Source organism: Perca fluviatilis, chromosome 20, assembly GCF_010015445.1.
Source record: "Perca fluviatilis chromosome 20, GENO_Pfluv_1.0, whole genome shotgun sequence".
Taxonomy (NCBI): domain Eukaryota; kingdom Metazoa; phylum Chordata; class Actinopteri; order Perciformes; family Percidae; genus Perca; species Perca fluviatilis.
The window spans coordinates 11649479-11668190 of record NC_053131.1 but is presented as its reverse complement, the minus strand read 5'-3'; the positions used below and the strand labels follow the sequence as shown (position 1 = coordinate 11668190).

The window sequence follows — 18712 nt, the reverse complement described above, 5'->3', positions numbered from 1 at the left end:
GACAGCTGTCCGCGGACACGGAGTGTGGAAAGTGTGTGTGTGTGTGTGTGTGTGTGCGTGTGCGGTGTCGGCCCCCCGCACGCACTCCGACCTGCAGAGGAGTAGAAGCCGCACCTTCGCCAAAATGAAGGCTGAAAAACAGAACTATTTTGGTACATTTACTCGCCACGTGGCAGCTAGCCATACATTTAGATTTTATTTTTTTATTATATATTATTTAAATGTAATATTTTGTGTTAAATAATTGTAAAATGTAGTACAGAGTCTCTAGTCTGAGAACTTACGTGTCACAAACGGCAATTCCTCAACTGTAGCCTACATCAGCGTGAAAGACGACATACCAAAGGAGATCAAAGACATATTGTGGATATTTAAAATGTCTTCCAGTTCCAGTGTTAAATATTCTTTAGAAATAAAAGTGTATTGATCTTTGAAAAGGTGTACCTGTAGTAGTAGTAGTAGTAGTAGTAGTAGTAGTAGTAGTAGTAGTAGTAGTATTAGGCCTATTATTTGGACATTATCATTATATTAGATGCAAATGGTCTCTCGATGACAATATTATCGTTTATCGCAATAATTTCTGGGACAATTTATCGTCCAGCAAAATTTGTTATCGTGACAGGCCTACCTATCCCTCTGTGCCGCGGAGCCCCAATGTTGTCCAAAAACTATTAAAAGCAGGTCAATAAGCCACACGTTGCACTGAGTAACATGTTCCTTTATTTGATTAAGACACACACTGTAGTTCATATAGAGCCGATCCGACATACACCGCCCTGCTGCCAAACTTACTTGCTAGTGCACCAAATGTGTTTTAATCTAACATCTAAAAAATAGTCTCATTTACTCATGTTGAGTCACTTTTGCTAAAACTACTGTGCCCAGCTTTTATAGATGAAAGTATGCATTTGTCTTCTATACTTACATACTTGTGTCTTCAGTAGGAACGGGTGGGTGTGGAGCCGAGTGCCACAGACAGGCTGGGCAAGTCAGAAAGTTTTAAGAGACGGACTAACGTACTGTTGGTTTTGTTCTTGTCGAGTGATTTGTTGACAATAACAAAAACATGGAATTATCCAGCCTTATGCTTTGAATATGTTGCACACAGATCTTCTACCAATCTTCTAATGCATTGTTGCACAGCTGTAAAATGTGCATGTACTTTATTACCACACTCTAACGACATGCTGCTGTGTGTCTTTCAGGCGATCCACTCAGTAGCCTGGCACCATGAGGGTAAACAGTTTGTTTGCAGCCACTCTGATGGCACTCTGACCACATGGAATATACGAGCCCAAGCCAAGTCTGCACAGATCATCACACCACATGGTATGGACTGTTGCACTTTTTTTTATTGTGCGTTGTTTATATACACGCGTACAGGCATATTGAATGGAAGCCACCTATGTCTTTAAAAGCACATATTGTAGAGCCAATCTTAGAGGTGTGCTTTGTACAAAAACAGAGGGATGGTGGCAACATGTCCATACATGTGTACAGGAGCGTTACAGTATGTACACCATATGTACTGTACTTCTGCAAATTCAACTTAAATGCATTTTTCCATTTAACCTCCACTAGGAAAGCAGCCTAAGGATGGAAAAAAGCCAGAACCATGCAAGCCTATTCTGAAGGTGGAGTATAAAACAACAAGGGCTGGGTAAGTGTGATGGTAGCATATCCCCACCTACTGTATCCTGTGTCTTAACCGACTCTGGTTTGAATCCATATCCTGTACTGAAATTGGCCTTTCCTGTTATTCTATCACAACAGGCCAGTCATGTTGACAGCTGGTGGAAACTGGGTGGAAAGCTGGGAACGCCAGGGCTAATTATATTATGTGTTTCATGGGCTTTGTCTTGTTGTGATCATTATTTTGATCTTGACCAATGATTCATTGTTCCATTTTAATTAGATTTTGATAACTGTTGACACAATTATCATTATCTGAAGAGAACAAGCTTGTTACGTCAAGGTCAGAAAGTTTAAAAAGACTAAACTTTCCTATAAAACATGTCATGAAAAATTGACTATTTCATTGAAGCTGATCTAATTATCCCTTACTTTTTTTCTTCTTCTCAAGACAGGGATTAATATAGTTGTCATTATAATTAAAAAGTAGGCTCCTCCCATCATAAATGCTCTTGAAATGGGGGCAAAGAATCTCCAGAGAAAGCACAACAGTAACATTTGGGTGTCCCTCTTCACCCATTTACCACTGATTGGACCTAGTAGCTTTTCGCAACCAGTGTTGGGCAGTAACTAAGGCGTTCAGTAAGGTGTGTGTGTGTGTGTGTGTGTGTGTGTGTGTGTGTGTGTGTGTGTGTGTGTGTGTGTGTGTGTGTGTGTGTGTGTGTGTGTGTGTGTGTGTGTGTGTGTGTGTGTGTGTGTGTGTGTGTGTGTGTGTGTGTGTTTCCTGAACTCAGGGACCCATTCATGATCCTGTCTGGAGGTCTGTCTTACGATACAGTGGGGAGGAGAGCCTGTCTGACTGTGATGCATGGAAAGAGCACTGCTGTCCTAGAGATGGACTACCCCATCGTAGATTTCCTAACGCTGTGTGAAACTCCATATCCAAATGGTGAGCTGCAACACTCTCCGCTCTGGAGACAGAATGTGTATTAGCTCCCTGAAATGACGTCGCTGTTAATTTTGTGCTGTTTTGGTTCTTTTGCCAGACTTTCAGGAGCCTTATGCTGTGGTGGTCCTCCTCGAGAAGGACTTAGTTGTAATAGACCTCGGACAGATTGGGTAATTATACTGCTTTCTAAACATAGATTAGTTGGAGTATTGTTGGCATGCATTGAGGAATATGGGTATTGTAGATCAAGCACATTATGTATTAATACACAGTATACTAGAGATACGTCTGATTATTTAACACTATTAACTGTATTTATATGATTTCAGTCAGAAATGCGCGATTTGAAACCTTTCAGACTTTAATAAATCAACAAGAAAAATGACACAAAGTCGCGATCCATCTCTGCAGTGAATTTATAATGTATAATAACTATAATGAGTTTATAGAATACATAAGCTGTCAAAGTCTACTCCTATTTTACAAAGGTCCCATGAAAAATAAAATAACTTTAATTACCAAAGGAAAATTGTTTTGCAGAAAAGCATTATGTCCTTTGTACTTTAATCTTAATTAGTTAAAAAAAAAGTCCCTGGGTGTTTCCTGATGTTTACCATTTTATGGTAATTATATGGTAAAAAATGAATTTTTTTAATTATTTTTCTTAAAGTGTGAACATTTTTATTGCTGTTGCATCTTACACTGCCAGTGGTTGTATATAAAGACAGTTAATTTGATGAATGGAGGGCAACCCAGCCAGCATGAATGATCATGATGCAGTCCTCGATTCTGTTATAGCACCCAATAGTTCCTCCCAAATCCCCAAATTCCTCCCAACTCACGGTGGATGTTTTAACACTCACAGTTCGTTAGCAGCAGTAACGCACGTTGAAGTGTTATGTGTATTTGGATTTCAACAGTGCCATGGTTGCAGTCCAAGTGGCTATTGTTTATTAATTTTAAAGTGACGATTTCAGACTATTTTGGTTTTAACATCTAACTATAAATCGAGGAGCCTCAGTGTGTGTGTGTGTGTGTGTGTGTGTGTGTGTGTGTGTGTGTGTGTGTGTGTGTGTGTGTCTGTGTGTGTCCGTCTGTTGTCTTTTAAAATATCTCGAGAACCGTTCATCCAGTCTACTTCACACTTGGCTTCCTGGGGACCCAATGAACTTGGGGTTTGGAATTTGGAGCAGTTCGGACAGCATTAGAAATTAATATATGAATAAAACTAAGAGGCTGCACAATAAAGGTTGAGAGGGAAAAAACACTGCCATAACGCTGGCTTTTCTGTGTCTACCCTTCACAATAAAAGCCCATCTTAAGAGAATTCAGAGAATTTTGTTAAGAGGAAACCTGTTTTCCTTCATCTCACTCAGACCATGTCCAGGTGTGTAACGTAAAGTGTTGTGTGCTAACTTAACAAAATAAATAATAGCATTACCACCTCTGCTAATTAAATTCACACATTAATTGTGGCCGGGTTGGATCAGTGGGTAGAGCAGGCGCACATGTACTTGGAGGTTTATGCCTTGACGCAGAGGTCCAGGGTTCAAATCCGACCTGTGACGATTTCCTGCATGTCTTCCCCCTCTCTCCCCTTTCTCACCTAGCTGTCGTATCAAATAAAGGTGGAAAAGCCCAAAAAATAATCTTTAAATTCATACATTAATGTTACTTTAGTACGGTCAAGCCACCAACCGTCAGCCTGTTTGGAAATTAACACCTCTGCTGTGCTGTGCTAGTTAAACTAGTTAAATTAAATTTGTGATAAAAGTACAGTGGCACTCATAAGTTTATGAACCCATGCTAAAGTTGACTAAAAAGAGGAATACAAAAAAATCATCTTTTGGAAATTGATCTTAATGCCTTAAAGTGATGGTTCGAAGTAATTTCACCCTAGGGTCCTTTGCACCATGACCTCGAGCCATCACCCCCCCAGAAGCTTTTTTCAGCTGGGTCTAACATTGGGAGAGTTAGCTAGAGTAGTGTTATCAGCTGAATAGCTTAGCGCAGGGGCTAATGGATCCAGTGATGTATCTCGTAAATGACCCCACTAATAATGCCCGAATGATACCAAACTTCTACACTAGTACAAATAGGTTATGCATTCATAAAACGATGGATTGGAAAGTTTGTAAGTACACCAGAAATTTATGAACACTTGCCTGCTCTCTTCTGCTCTCTGTTGCTGCTGCTGCTACCTGCAGTTGTAGGAAAGTGTTTCGGGCGCTTCAAGAATTACAACACCGAAAAGAGATACAACAAAAATATTTATTAATTTAATGATTAAATAAGGTAATGTCTCCAAACTTACCTCAATTATTACTTGTCTCCTGCTAGTTATACTACAGCACTTACTTTAAAAAAAAAAATCATTAAATTAATAAATATTTTTGTTGCATCTCTTTTCGGTGTTGTAATTTGTAGACGGCCCTAAGCACTCGTCTTACAGCAGCAACAACAACAGCAGAGAGCAGAAGCCAGCAGGCAAGTGTTATTTACATACACTTCTGGTGTACTTACAAACTTTACAATCCATCGTTTTATAAGTACATAACCTATTTGTACTAGTGTAGACGTTTGGTATCATTTCGGGCATTATTAGTGGGGTCATTTACAAGATACATCACTGGATCCATTAGCCCCTGCGCTAAGCTATTCAGCTGATAACGCTACTCTACGCTAACTCTCCCAATGTTAGACCCAGGTGGAAAAAGCTTCTGGGGGGGTGTTTGGCTCGAGGTCATGGTGCAAAGGACCCTAGGGTGAAATTACTCCGAACCATCACTTTAATTAAAAAATCCAACCTTGGTTTTATTTTTTATTTCAGTTAACCTAATAGCTGGTTTGATTTGCATTGCAGAGATGATTTTATGGAAAGTACCCCATGCCACTCTGTAGGTATGGTGAAGGGTATGTGATGATGTGGGGCTATTTTAATTCCAAAGGCCAAGGGAACTTTATCAGGATGCATAGTATTCTGGATCCATGAAATAAAAAATAAAATTCTGCCTGCCTTTATTTTTATATAAAAAGAATTTAATTATTTTTTTTTTTTTTTAAAAAAAAAATTTATTTTAAAAAAATTATTAAAAAAAAAAATTAATGTCCTTAAAGGTTGGATTTTTCCTCATTTGTTTAATTAAGGCATTAAGATAAATTTCCAAAAGATGATTTTTTTTTTTTTTTTATTCCTCTTTTAAGTGAACTTTAGCATGGGTTCATAAACTTATGAGTGCCACTGTATAAGAAATCTAAAATTACAATAACCTAGCCATTTCATGGGACATTGAAACTGGTTGGACGGTCGGTCAGAGTATCCAACTGCATTGATTGGCAGCAAGCAAGTTGTCATTTTCATCTCAAGTTGAAGCTCAAGTGCACATACCATGAAGATGGAGTTAGTTTTCAAATCTATCCTTTTGTCTTGACAGGTACCCCATATTTGAGAATCCATATCCTCTGACTATCCATGAGTCACCAGTGACCTGCTGTGAGTACTTTGCTGACTGCCCTGCTGAACTTATTCCTGCACTTTACTCTGTTGGCAGCCGGCAAAAGAGACAAGGTTACAGCAAGAAGGTAAATTGCTCCTTTAATGTGCGTTTAAAATGCATCAGACTTTAACAATTGGAATTGATTTTTGGAAACCTATAAATGCTAGTAAACTGGTAACACAACTGAAAGAAGCCTGCATTTTCACAGGAATGGCCTATTAGTGGAGGAAACTGGGGCCAAGGCACTCAGAGTTACCCAGAGATCATAATCACTGGGTTAGTAACTAATTATTAATGAATAAACGAATCAATTTGTTATTTTGATTCACTGACTTTAATTCACATTCAAACATGGCATCGTCACTGTGAGCAAATTATAAGCTCTTTTTTTTTCTCTTTTTTTTTTCTTTAATGTTTTCAGGCATGCTGATGGGTCGATCAAATTTTGGGATGCTTCTGCATGTGAGTAGTTTTGTTTGTTTTATTCAGTAGGGAGCTGTGTATAATCCTTTTTGATGCCGATTTTGTGCCATATTTAGTTGAGAGCTAGTTTCCAGCAGAAGTTATATCGTAGGTTACAGTTAAAAACATACATATGTACAATTACCACAGTAATCATACACATATCCAGATCATCATGTCAAATAAACATTATTATAGCACACTTGAGACTAATGTTTACATAGATGAAACATTTAAAAGCCAGTGCAAAATGCATGTAGATTCCTCATTAGCTTCGGTAAAGTATGCAAATCACAGATTGCATGCCATACCTGATTTTCATATCCTTAAATACTCTTATTATGCAAGGTGGCAACATCATGCAATTATTTAAGTGTTATTTGGTTATGTTAGCATTTTCAGTATAACTCAAAATTATAGAATGTAACAGTGATTATATTGATTTAGGGTTTATATCTAGACTTGTGTAAATGTTGGATTTGCAGATATAATATGTATGCACCTACATTTAAAGTTAGTACCTAGAACAGAATCATATTTTATATTCATCAGTATTTTGGCAGCAATTGAGGAGAGAAAGTGTCTATTTTGCCTTAAATTTACTAAGTTGTTTTTGTTTTTTAAACCTGCTTCTTCAACTTTGATTATTTAGGTCAAGACTTAGGGCTGTCAATCGATGACATTTTTAATTGCATGAGAGTCATAATTAAAATTGCACATTTTTGTATCTGTTCTAAATGTACTTTCAAAGGGACGTTTTTCAAGTTTTTAGTGCTCAAGTAGCATTTGAGACTCGACTACTCCGTTAGTAACTCAGTTCACATCGACAGTACATGCAAATAACTTTAGTCTTGTGGAGAGAAGCATCTGAAAGCAAATTGAAACTCAACTTTCAATTTAAAATACCTTTTTGTTTATCCATTTCTGCTCAAGGAACTTTGTTTCTGCTAGGCATCCACTCCCGTTCATGGATGTGTTACCGTAAACCACTCCTGTTTCACCTGTTATTAACGTGTTCAGTTTAACAGCCCTAGTTAGGACACAATTGATCAAGCTTACTATTACCATGGCCCTAGTGAGCTTTGAAGCAGCTTGCTATGCTGTTTAAGCATGTGTATATACAACAGTGTCATCTGCATAAATAAGTATGTCCACTCCATGACACTGTTTTGAGAAATCGTTTATGCATAATTCACAAGAACTAATCCAGGTGGCACTACCAGTGTGCACTTAATGCTGCCTGGAACTACTGTGTACTAGTGCGTTGAACAAACTACATCATATGCTATTGAGTTAATGTACCATGAGTACATTAACTGAAGGCAGCAGTACATATCTTTCTAACTTCTTTTTCTTTACCTCTTCTCAAAGTAATGCTTCAAGTGCTGTACAAGCTGAAGACTGCCAAGGTTTTTGAGAGGGCTCGCAGTAAGGAGGAGAAGGCAAACACAGATATAGTAGAGGAGGACCCGTTTGCCATCCAGACCTTGTCCTGGTGCCCTGAGAGCAGGATGCTCTGCGTGGCCGGCGTGTCTGCCCACGTTATCGTCTATAGATTCAGCAAACAAGAAATCACCATTGAAGTTGTGCAGGTGGGTGAACAATCATTGTCCATGACAGGGTGTCGTCAGTAACATGCACAATTATAGTTTTGGACAAATATGAATCCTTATTTAAAGCTTGAAACTTTTATCTGACAGAATACAGACAACTATCGTTTGTAGTTTATTCCGTATTGTCAAGGAAAACTGGTCTCAGTCCAGAAATGTAAAAATGCATGTCTACTTCAAAAATAATCCAAGGCACTCTGTAGGACTTAAAGGCAAAATTAGAATGCCTTTATTATCAGCGTCATTGTCTGTAGTAACTTACACACCTGTACTTTCCTTCACTAATGACTTGAGTGAAGGATTATTTCTGAAGGACACATGCATTTTTACAGTTTTCTTTCACATGATGGAATAAACCCAGTGCACCCAAAGTATCCAAGGAGTACCTGTATATGAATACCAGAAAGACCAGCAAAGCTTCTACTCCTTTGTCTGCAACTATCTTTTTCTCTTTTTTTTTCTGGGGCAGAGTATGAAAAAGAAGGTTCTGGCATAATCTGTCCAAGAACCAGCCATTTTGTCACATATCATCTCTTGTGTTTAGCTTTTGGAGGTGCGGATGCAGTGTGAGTTTAGCGATGGTCACTCCCCTGATCCAGGAGGGGATCAGACCCCCACCCTGCCTACCCCGGGAGCTTCCTCCAGCCCTCAGGAGAGTGAGCCTCCCACTCAACCCTCCACAGGCAGCAACTCCTCTGACGGACCCCGGGACAATAAACCATGCCTGCAGTACGGACAATTAAGTTTTCTTGTTCGTTTTTTTGCAAAACGGTTAAATTGGGCTCAGCTATTTAGGTTTTTGTGAAGCAGGTTGTCATTGAACAGACCACTTTCAGTAAGTGATGTCATCATCCATTCACTCCTTCCAGTTAACTGCCCAATCCTTCACAAAATGTCCACATCAGTACACCAGGGGGAAATAATATTCTTTATAAAAATGATGAAAATGTTTTGACAGTAAAAGGGTGGAAGGGGGAATAACAATAATAAAAAAAAAAATGACGATATCGTCAGTGTGGCTTACCCAAAAGGGTGATAATTCATTCCAGTGATAATTCCAGCCTGCTGTCTGATCCTGCAGGGTGCGGAGCTCCCCGCTGAAGCAGTCTCCGGGCTACCAGGTGGAGCTGGTGATCCAGCTGGTGTGGGTGAGCGGGGAGCCACCTCAGCCCATCACCAGCCTGGCTATCAACTCCTCCTACGGCCTGTAAGTCTACGCCGCCAGCACACTGGATATTTGGACATCAGTTCACATCTTTCTATGCCGACACTAATACTGGGTGGTTATCACTGTCCAGTAGCTGTGTTTGTGCAACCTGTCACACACACAGAAGGCAGTGGAGCTGCAAAGATTAATCGATAAGTTGTCAACTCTTAAATTAATCAACTGATAATCGATTAATTGATTTGAGTCATTTTTTATTAAAAAAAAAAAAATTCTCTGATTCCAGCTGCTTGAATGTAAATATGTTTTAGTTTATTCTCTCCTCTGTGACAGTAAACTGAATATCTTTGAGTTGTGGACAAAACGAGACATTTGAGGATGTCATCTTAGGCTTTGGGAAACACTGATCGACATTTTTCACCATTTACTGACATTTTATAGACCAAACAACTTATCGATTAATCGAGAAAATAATCGACAGTGGAAAATAATCGTTAGTTGCAGCCCTAGAAGGCCGTAACCATTTATGCAGTGCAACTGTAAATACAGCCTGCTTGTATCATAAGGTAGGAGTTGAGAGCAAAAACAGCATCTGTGTCCCTCATCCCTCCTGCGTTTCAGTGTGGTGTTTGGAAACAGTAATGGTCTAGCTGTGGTGGACTACCTCCAGAAAACTCTGCTCCTCAACATGGGCACATCGGAGCTGTACAGCCCATCTGACCCCTACCAGAGGCAGCCTCGCTCGCCACGCAAAACACGGCATCCCTCTGGAGGTGAGCTGCACTCCAGCAATTACACCTCTCCTTTTTCTGTTGGTCAATCTCCATAGCTAAGGCAGCCCCTACAGCTGACTACCATTATTAACCCTGAAAAAAAATTGTTATTACTTAGCTTATGTTGGTTTGTGTTGCTCAAGCAATCTAAACAATTAGCTGTATGGCTTTGGCAGTTAGAGGTGGGTTAGTGAGGCAGGGCTGACACTTGGCAGCAGTCTTGACTTCGCACCATGAGCCACCCCCCCCCCCCTGCAGTAGCTCCTGTCCCTCAACAGGGGGCATAACTGACATATTCGCCATCTGTTCAGTTAGACACACTAAAGACAGCGTGAATGCTGTATCAGTGGTGCAGTGGCATTTCCTTTTGATTCCTTTTAATGATCAAACAACACATACTTCACATTTATTTGCTGTTTATAGCCTCGCTGTTTCTGTCTTTTACTATGTTCTTGTCAGTCACTTTCTGTACTTGTACTGTTTTTAGTCTCAGTGGCCTGATGCTAGATTCAAGACTCTATTTGGGTTCTCTGCAATACAAATTTTAATGCATGCAAACTGCAGGAATATTATCTGAGAGATATATTTTTATTGTTTAATTTCAATTAGAAATCCAGCAGCAAGCCTTTGAGACTCTTTTCTTTTGCATGATGTCTTGTCAAATTTCTGTTTCTCTTTTTTTTTTTTGACTGTTGGTCTCTCTCTGTGATTTGGTAAAGACGATCCAACTGTGACGTCTTGCATGTCCAGACTTTCTTACTTGTATTCTGAGTCTGTGAAAAAACTACGTCCATCTCACTTGAGTAAGTCATGTTGTGTCAGAATTCTCTCTCCCCTCCCCCCCCTTCTCCCTACCTTTTTCTCCTCTAAGCCTTCCCTTTTTTTCTCATAAAGATACACTCCCTGATTGATATAGCAGCCTCAAATCCCCAAAGCTCACTATTGACTCCAGCAGTGAGCGGGGAGGCTTGAGGGCACTTTAACAAAATCAGGTAGTGTATCTTCAAACCCTGCCATATATTTGACTAGACAAACACCACTTAAGTCAACAGATTTGTACTAGATTTGTGAAGTGAAGTGTTGTTACTAGGGCTGTCAAAATGAACGCCTTGATAACGAGTTAATGCAAATTGCCACTCTGTTTTTTTTTTGTTTTTTTTTGTTCTGTGATGTCGCTCCGTAGTTTGGCAAATCAGGACGCTGCAGCAGTAACGTTGCGGGCAGTGTTGCCAACTTGGCGGCTCTCTCGCTAGATTTAGCAACTTTTCAGACCCTGTTAGCGACTTATATACAGTATATTTTTATTTCAAGGACAAATGCTATTGTTTGTACAGAGATTGTATTTTTTACATTTTCAATCCCTCCCCGACCATCCCAGAACAGTCTGCCTTACATAATATTCATTAATAGTAATAGTACAAAATATGATGAAAATAATAATAATAGTAATAATAATGATACAATATTAAAATAAAATAAGAAAGGAAAAAAACAATAAACACAAGCCCTACATTATGTACAAATGTAAATACCTGGAGAAACACCTGGAGCTCTGTTAGCGACTTATAAATATATTCAAATATATTTCTATTGTAATTCATTCCCATGTATTCAGTTCACAAATCCTCCGTTATTAAACAGTTAACAGCACTGCTCTCTCCCCCTCTGAGGTACCACCGGAGGAATCAGTCTCAAATACCACATGAGCATTAAAAACTTGTAAAAATATCCCTTTTTAAAGGACATTTAGAACAGATGAAAAATGTGCGATTAATTTGCGATTAATCGCAAGTTAACTAGGCCGCTCGTGCGATTAATCGTGATTAAAACATTTTGAATCGATTGACAGCCCTAGTTGTTGTATGGTTACACACTGTATGGTTATTGTCCCTGCCTTTGCTGAAATAGGTGACCCTATTGTTTTCACCATATGTATGTACCATAGGAATCAGCATAGCTGTAGTAAGCCTTGCTGAGAGTAGTCCAAGAGGACTAATTCTGCCATGTTTAATTACAACCCTTGTGGCTCCCACAGCAACGTGTGATTCCAACGATGGGTCCAACACCTCAGAGGACCGCTGCAAATCACCTACTTCAGGTGAGCCTCCCTGAAGTCTGAGTGCTTTTGACAAAAACAAATTTGATTTATATAATTATAATTTTGAAATACATCTTTTTCAAATGCTGACATTTTGTCATGTAGGATCTACCTCCCCTTGCAATTCTGATGATGAACGGAAACAGAAGTTCATAGAGAAGGGTACTGTATTGTTAAAAAGCTGCACGTCCCCTTAAATTTAAGCTTTTCAAAAGCGCTGAAGTGATCTGATTTGTCTTTTTGAACCTTGTTTCCAGTGAAGTTCAAAAGCAGACGCTTTTCCAAGACGGTTGCCAATGACTTTGGTACTGTATCATCCAGATGTATTCTTTCTGATCACTCACTCTTTCTCTCTGAATGACAGCAGTCTAACCCCACTGTGCCTTAATCCTACATCCATCTGTGCATCTTGCGCCAATGAAAGAAACAAGTGCATTCAAGAAATGTATTTTTACTAATCATACAGTGTGGGGGTTTCATAGTTGATTTATGAAATTAATCAGGATTCTTTATTAAATGCATGACAGGACGTCTTTTGAATTTCAAGCCTCAGATTTTCTATGCAGATTTTTGTTCAAAATGCTGTAGGCTGCTGCTGCTCTGGATTAAAAATGTTATGCCAAATTGACAAACGTTAATTTTTTTGTACTATTTTGCAAGCATAGAACATCTGCTTGATGCCTTAAAGGGATATGCCACCGTTTGTTGAAATAGGGCTTATCACGGTCTCCCCTAGCTGTAGATAGGTGGGCCAACGCATTTTTTGTGCATGCATCGTTTTAGTCCGGTGCAACACCGGCAATGCCGCCGCTAGTTAGCTTAGCGTAGTGAATGGAATCCTATGTTGCCGGTTAGCATGTTGTGAGTAAAAGTGAGCCAACAAAAGACAAAAAAACAACCTAATTACTTGCACTGAGACAAAAAATGCATTGGCCCACCTATCTACAGCCAGGGTAGACCGTGATAAGCCCTATTTCAACAAACGGTGGAGTATTCCTTTAATCTTTACAGTACTAATGTCTAACCTTGTCACTTAATTGTTCAAGTGGATAATGTATCTTTGGTTGTAGACACTTGCTGTGTGTGTTTCTGATTCCAGGGCTTCAGTTCAGTGTTAACTGTCTGGCTCCCCACTGATTTTTCCTCCTCCTACTCTCTTTGCATAGCTATGTTCACTGAATTGCAATTACCTTATTTCTTGACTGCCTCTTGCTTTGTTTGACATTGCAGGCCCTTTGGTTGTCTCTGATGCTGCTCAGCCTCATTTGTATTCTCAGGGTTTCTCTAAGGGTGGTTATAGACTGCAACGGGCAACTTTGGGGATTTTATACTTTATATTGGCAACCGTCCCGGTAGCCAGCAACAAAGTTAAAAGCACCAACTCAATTGATATTGAGTCAGAATATTCCTCTTAAAGCAATGCAGTCTTGTTACACACAGTAAGAGTTGTCCAATGTATGGCATAATGTACTGTAGGCACTTTATGAATGTCCTCAACCGTTATCCTTCAGTATCTATCACCACTCTTAAGAATGTCTGAAAATCATAATTTGTGATTGCGCACTGATTTGCGTGGTAAAAACAATGTTATGTCACAGGTTGCTGAAATGATAATTACGGAATCTTCGATTGCAATTTATTTAAACTATCTTTGATTTTTCAATTTTTAGCCGTCAATCTTTCCTCATACAATATGAGCATTTGTTTCTGTTACAGCCAAGATGTCACGGAAAATTAGCTCGTCTAGCGAGCAAAAGCCAGACCTGGGTAAGCCAAAACTACTGACTATTTAGCTTCTAAGAACCTTTACACTTTTCTACAGGTGTTCCTTTTGTCATTTGAATCTTCTTTCTTTGTAGTGGGTTCACAGCTGTCAAATACTTTGTATTGTCTAATAGCATGTTGTTGTAAATGTGAGATTCCTGTTGTCTTGGGATGTTCTACTGTAAGTTGAGACGAACACTGTGTCTCTGTTTGCACTGTAAGCAGAGGAGAGGTTCCAACGATGGCGCGCTCTCACAAATAAGAAGCACTTTTGTTATATGAACGAAGGCAAGGCGGCGGCCAGGATGACCCAGAAGGGGGCCTTCTGTAGAACTAAATCAGATCTCAACTACTGTGAGTGGACCAGCCATGGTCTGACTTTGGCTGAAGTGGGATAACTGGTACTAACCCCCCCCCCACCACTGCTGGGGCTTTTGTTCTGAATTGGTTGACATGACACTAATCTTTTCACTATGATTGTTTGGTTCTTTTTGAGGAAGCCCCTGCTGGCTTGACTTTGCACTCGGTGTTAAAAATCGCGTTTTTCTTGTTTACAGTTTTTCCTTGTGAAGAACTCACATGATGGCCGGTCTTTTTAGCCTTCCCCTCTGTGTCACAGATCTTTTTGTGTTTTTCTTTTGGGATTTCTCATTAGCCTTTTAAAGAGGGTAAAAGCTTGTGTTTCAGCTGCCGTCAGCACAGTAATGAGGCATGAATAATTCTTGCTCCTTAAACAATAGTTCTTCCTTGGGACTCCCTGTAGTACTACATGCATATCTTGCACTTTTTTTTTTTACATTGAGAACGTTGAATGTCAATTTAGTTGTGCATTATGGGAAGCATTGCAAAGAGCATCTCAGTGTTAAAAATCTTTTTGAATACTAGTCTACTCTGTACTGGGTCACTTCTCACTATAAAGACATGAATATGATTAAGGCTGTGCTCCACTAAACATATAGTAGCAGAACATAGCACTAACATGCTAACTGAGTTTTGACCCAGTGGATTTCATCTCTAATTCTCCTGTTTGCATGGAGAAGCCCTCCATTAACGTTTTACCACTTTCGGTTACACTTAACTTGAAGGTATCTACATAAGAGTGGCATAACACTGTCATGAACGTTATAAACAAGTCATAAACGTTTATGACCTAACGCTTATTTTAGTGTCATGACAAGTTAGGGTTAGGGTTCATGTGTCATGACTGTGTCGTGTTCATGACACTGTCATGTCACTCATATGTAGATACCTTTAAGTAAAGTGTTACCCCACTTTCTTTACACACCAATCATTCCTCATTCTCTCGTTCTTGTGCTCCCTCCTGCTGTGCAGATGCCAAGGATAACGCTTTCACCCGCTCACGTAGTTCAAGTGTGACCAGCATAGACCGAGAGTCCCGAGAGGCCATCTCTTCCTTCCACTTCTGTGAGAGTTTCCCCAGGAAGACGGACAGCGTGGTCAGCCCCTGTCTGCTGGTGGGAACCACCCAGGGCACTGTGATGATGGTGGCCCTCAGCCTGCCGCCCCCTGGGGACCACAGGCTGCAGCAACCCGTTGGCATCTCCTCCTGTGGTAAGAAGCTCAACTGAACTTGGAAGTAATTCACCAGGCAGGGTTCTTACGGAAGACGATTAGGGCCACATGTGAAAACATGTATTTAAGTTTAAAGTCAGAATTCTGAGTCTACATTTACATTGCTACGTTTTGAGCTAAACGCAAACTCATACATACGTGTATACTCCACCCGTTGCTGGTAGTTGCCATGGTAACGTTAGTAGCTTAGTCTCAGAGAACGAGACGTCATGACCCAATCAGGCGGCGAAGCGTTGGCGTCGGTGTCAGTGTTGCCAAAGGTCTCCGTTTGCGGCCGTTGAGACTGCAACTCAACCCCGCAGATTCCAAACCAAAACGCGGTCAGAAGTGTTTTCAAATTTCTCCGGTTTAGAGGCTCTGAACCGCCAGAGCAGTGTGAATGCGTGGTGTAGGCAAGCAAAAAGTAGCAATGTAAATGTAGCCTGAGAATAAAGACTGAATTCTGACTTTTTTTTTTCTCAGAAGTCTGACTTTAAACTCAGAACCTAAATAACATTTTCACATGTGGCCCTAACCTCTTCCGTAGGTTCTGCATGTGAGACAGACAAACACTAATCAATGACTACAAGCCCCTTTAAAAGTCCCACTTTCCTCACAGACATGAGAAAGCTAGCTTTGTGCAGCAGGGATTCAACATGTGTGGTGAGCATATAATGCAGTATAATTTAGGTCAGTGTTTCTCAAATGGGGGTAGAGGTACCCGTAGGGGTACTTTGGATTACTGCAGGGGGTATGTAATTTTTTTTTAATGTTAATTTAAAAAATGTAAATCATGCATAATTCCTAAAATAAATATGCACTATAAGGATGAATCTGGTGTTTCTAAACATTTGAAATGTAGCATTTAAGTGTTTTTCAGTTGCAATATTGTTGTTTAGTAAATCAGACACTGATGGTGCAGCGCTGTATTGTGCCTCTTTAAATACCTAGGCTTTTTTTTTTAAACAAAAATGTGTTGTGCTGGTCAGGGGTTACTTGGCTGAAAAAATACTTCAAATGGGGGTTAATTATTGAAAAACGTTTGAGAACCACTGATGTAGGTAATAGTCATTTTGCTTTGTCCATTACTTTTTAAACCTCAGAATAACCCTTTCTGGCCTTCATAGTTGACATGTCTTGGTGGTTTCTTGCACTGTGAATAGTTGGCATTTAGAAAGGAAGTGGTGGAGGAGAGGGACAGATGGAAATTGTGGTCACTTGAAAACTCTGTGTGTAAGGAGTTTTCTTTCCACAAACAGTGTTTGGGCCAAAAGATTCTGTTTCAGAAATCTTTTGAGAAGTTACTGTTGAGTCAATTACTGTATATTCATGAGCAAACCCACAGTATCAAAGCCCTGCAGACAGTGTTTTGTGCCAAAGAGCAATAAATGCCACTTTTTAAGCAGAATTTAAAAGCTCAGCACAATATTAGTGAGTGCCACGTGGAGTCCACACGGGTACACATTGTGGCTATTTCAGTATAGCATTTCAACTAAAACCTGAAGGTTTTGGCTTAAAATGCATTGTACACTCATCATGTACCGTGCCTTTTTATAATACAAAAACAATATACCATATTTGCAACATAGCAGCATTACATGGTTGAATATTATAGTCAGACATTTACAGGGTTTAAAGCTATAGTGCGTAGTTCCTGTCTCCCCCATGAGGAATTCTAAGTAATGACAACAAAACTGTCGGCACGTCCACATGATAAAAGCCTTTCGTGACACCCACACGCACACACACACACACACACACACACACACACACTCCCTCATCCTGCTCCTCCTCCACGCAGTTGCTAGTAGCCAAGGAGGACATGGAGGATTAAAAAAACATGATGGACTCTTCAGAAGAGGTCATTCTCTTCACTCGAGTTTCTGCGTGGGGAAAGTCACCGGCCGCCACAATCTTCTGAACATAGTCATACTGAGAAATACAAAGAGAGTTGTGTGGAGCTGATAGTATTAATTAGCTTTGTAGCAACTCATTTGGCAATGGCTTGAATGTAACGGAGATTTATTAATATCAAAAAGTTACGCACTTAAGCTTTGAAATGAACAAACCAGTATTTTTGTATTCCAAACAGTGAAAGGTCATGCCAGTTCTGGGAACACTTTATTGCACCAATAATATTGGGGGAAAAAGCAAATGAAAATGCATTAGAGGGAGCATAGGACATAACGGAACTTTGAAGGTTGAGTGGCTAGTGCAAGTGGTTTTATTTATTTCCCATCACAGTTATTTGGGTTTTTGGTTTATCGGAATAGCTAATTTTAGCTAACTATATAACTAACTAACTTTATTTGTCTCTCCCCTTATTCATCTGCTGCGATTTTATTCTCTTCTTTTATTGTTTTATTTTATTCTTTTTTAGTGCTTGTATTGTGTAACAGTTTTTTATATGTTAAACACTTGGTGATTCTGTAAATGTAAAAGGCGCTATATAAATAAACCTTACTTACTTATTGTCCAGATGTTCCAAATGAAAATATCCAACTTATCACGCTCTGCTCTCCTCTTGGTTGAACATAAATTAAGGATTGTAGCAATTAGCTGTATATTCTGTGGCAATTTGAAGGATGTCTCTAATCTAAATAAAAAACAAAAACAAACAATACCTCTGTAATACTCATTTTTCAGGCACAATGGTCACACTCAAAGGAGGCATTTTGACTATGGCCCTGTTGGACAACACTGGAACTTTGCTGCCCCCTTCCTACGAGCCATGGTACGACCCAAATGCCTCGGACGAGGAGAAGGAGAAAAGCCGGAGGCGCAGGCCAGCCTCCCCTCCCCCGGCACAAGAGGGTCAAGATTCCCAGTTCGCTGTGCTGTGTTCGGAGAAACAGGCCAAGGTGGTGGCCATGCCCTCCCAAACCCGCATCTACAAACACAGCATCACCGAGTCCTCCTTCGTGCTGAGGGCTGATGTTGTGCAGATGGCCGGAGCTTACTGCATCGCCTGTTTCTGTGCTAACGGCCATATCATGACCCTGAGGTACGGCTTCTGGTAGCTTCTGGTGGTATTTGAATCTACTTTCAAAATGTCTGATGAAGTCACAGTAACTACATTTGTGTAGCAAAATTCTTAACGTTACAATGTGTTTCTGAAATAATGTCTGTTCAGTAGATACAGGGGAGTACAGCTATGGAACAGTTATATCCACACTGCATTTTAGTCCAC

General features: G+C 39.9%; 1 protein-coding gene across 16 annotated transcripts in view; it reads left to right on the top strand.

The window, feature by feature from the left end:
* Positions 1–18712, top strand: part of stxbp5b (syntaxin binding protein 5b (tomosyn)) — a 39350-nt gene that overhangs the window by 14579 nt on the left and 6059 nt on the right. The window contains exons 8-26 of one of the 16 annotated variants that reach the window (XM_039785675.1): positions 1206–1329; positions 1582–1660; positions 2427–2581; positions 2679–2751; positions 6016–6163; positions 6287–6354; positions 6500–6540; positions 7912–8132; positions 8695–8879; positions 9232–9357; positions 9937–10088; positions 10808–10891; positions 12124–12186; positions 12292–12348; positions 12444–12491; positions 13903–13953; positions 14176–14304; positions 15283–15522; positions 18169–18526. In XM_039785675.1, coding sequence (XP_039641609.1) covers positions 1206–1329; positions 1582–1660; positions 2427–2581; positions 2679–2751; positions 6016–6163; positions 6287–6354; positions 6500–6540; positions 7912–8132; positions 8695–8879; positions 9232–9357; positions 9937–10088; positions 10808–10891; positions 12124–12186; positions 12292–12348; positions 12444–12491; positions 13903–13953; positions 14176–14304; positions 15283–15522; positions 18169–18526 — 2402 coding nt within the window. Of the gene's footprint in view, positions 1–1205; positions 1330–1581; positions 1661–2426; positions 2582–2678; positions 2752–6015; positions 6164–6286; positions 6355–6499; positions 6541–7911; positions 8133–8694; positions 8880–9231; positions 9358–9936; positions 10089–10807; positions 10892–12123; positions 12187–12291; positions 12349–12443; positions 12492–13902; positions 13954–14172; positions 14305–15282; positions 15523–18168; positions 18527–18712 lie in introns of all 16 variants that reach the window. The other 15 variants (XM_039785674.1, XM_039785676.1, XM_039785677.1 and 12 more) reach the window with 15 other exon arrangements.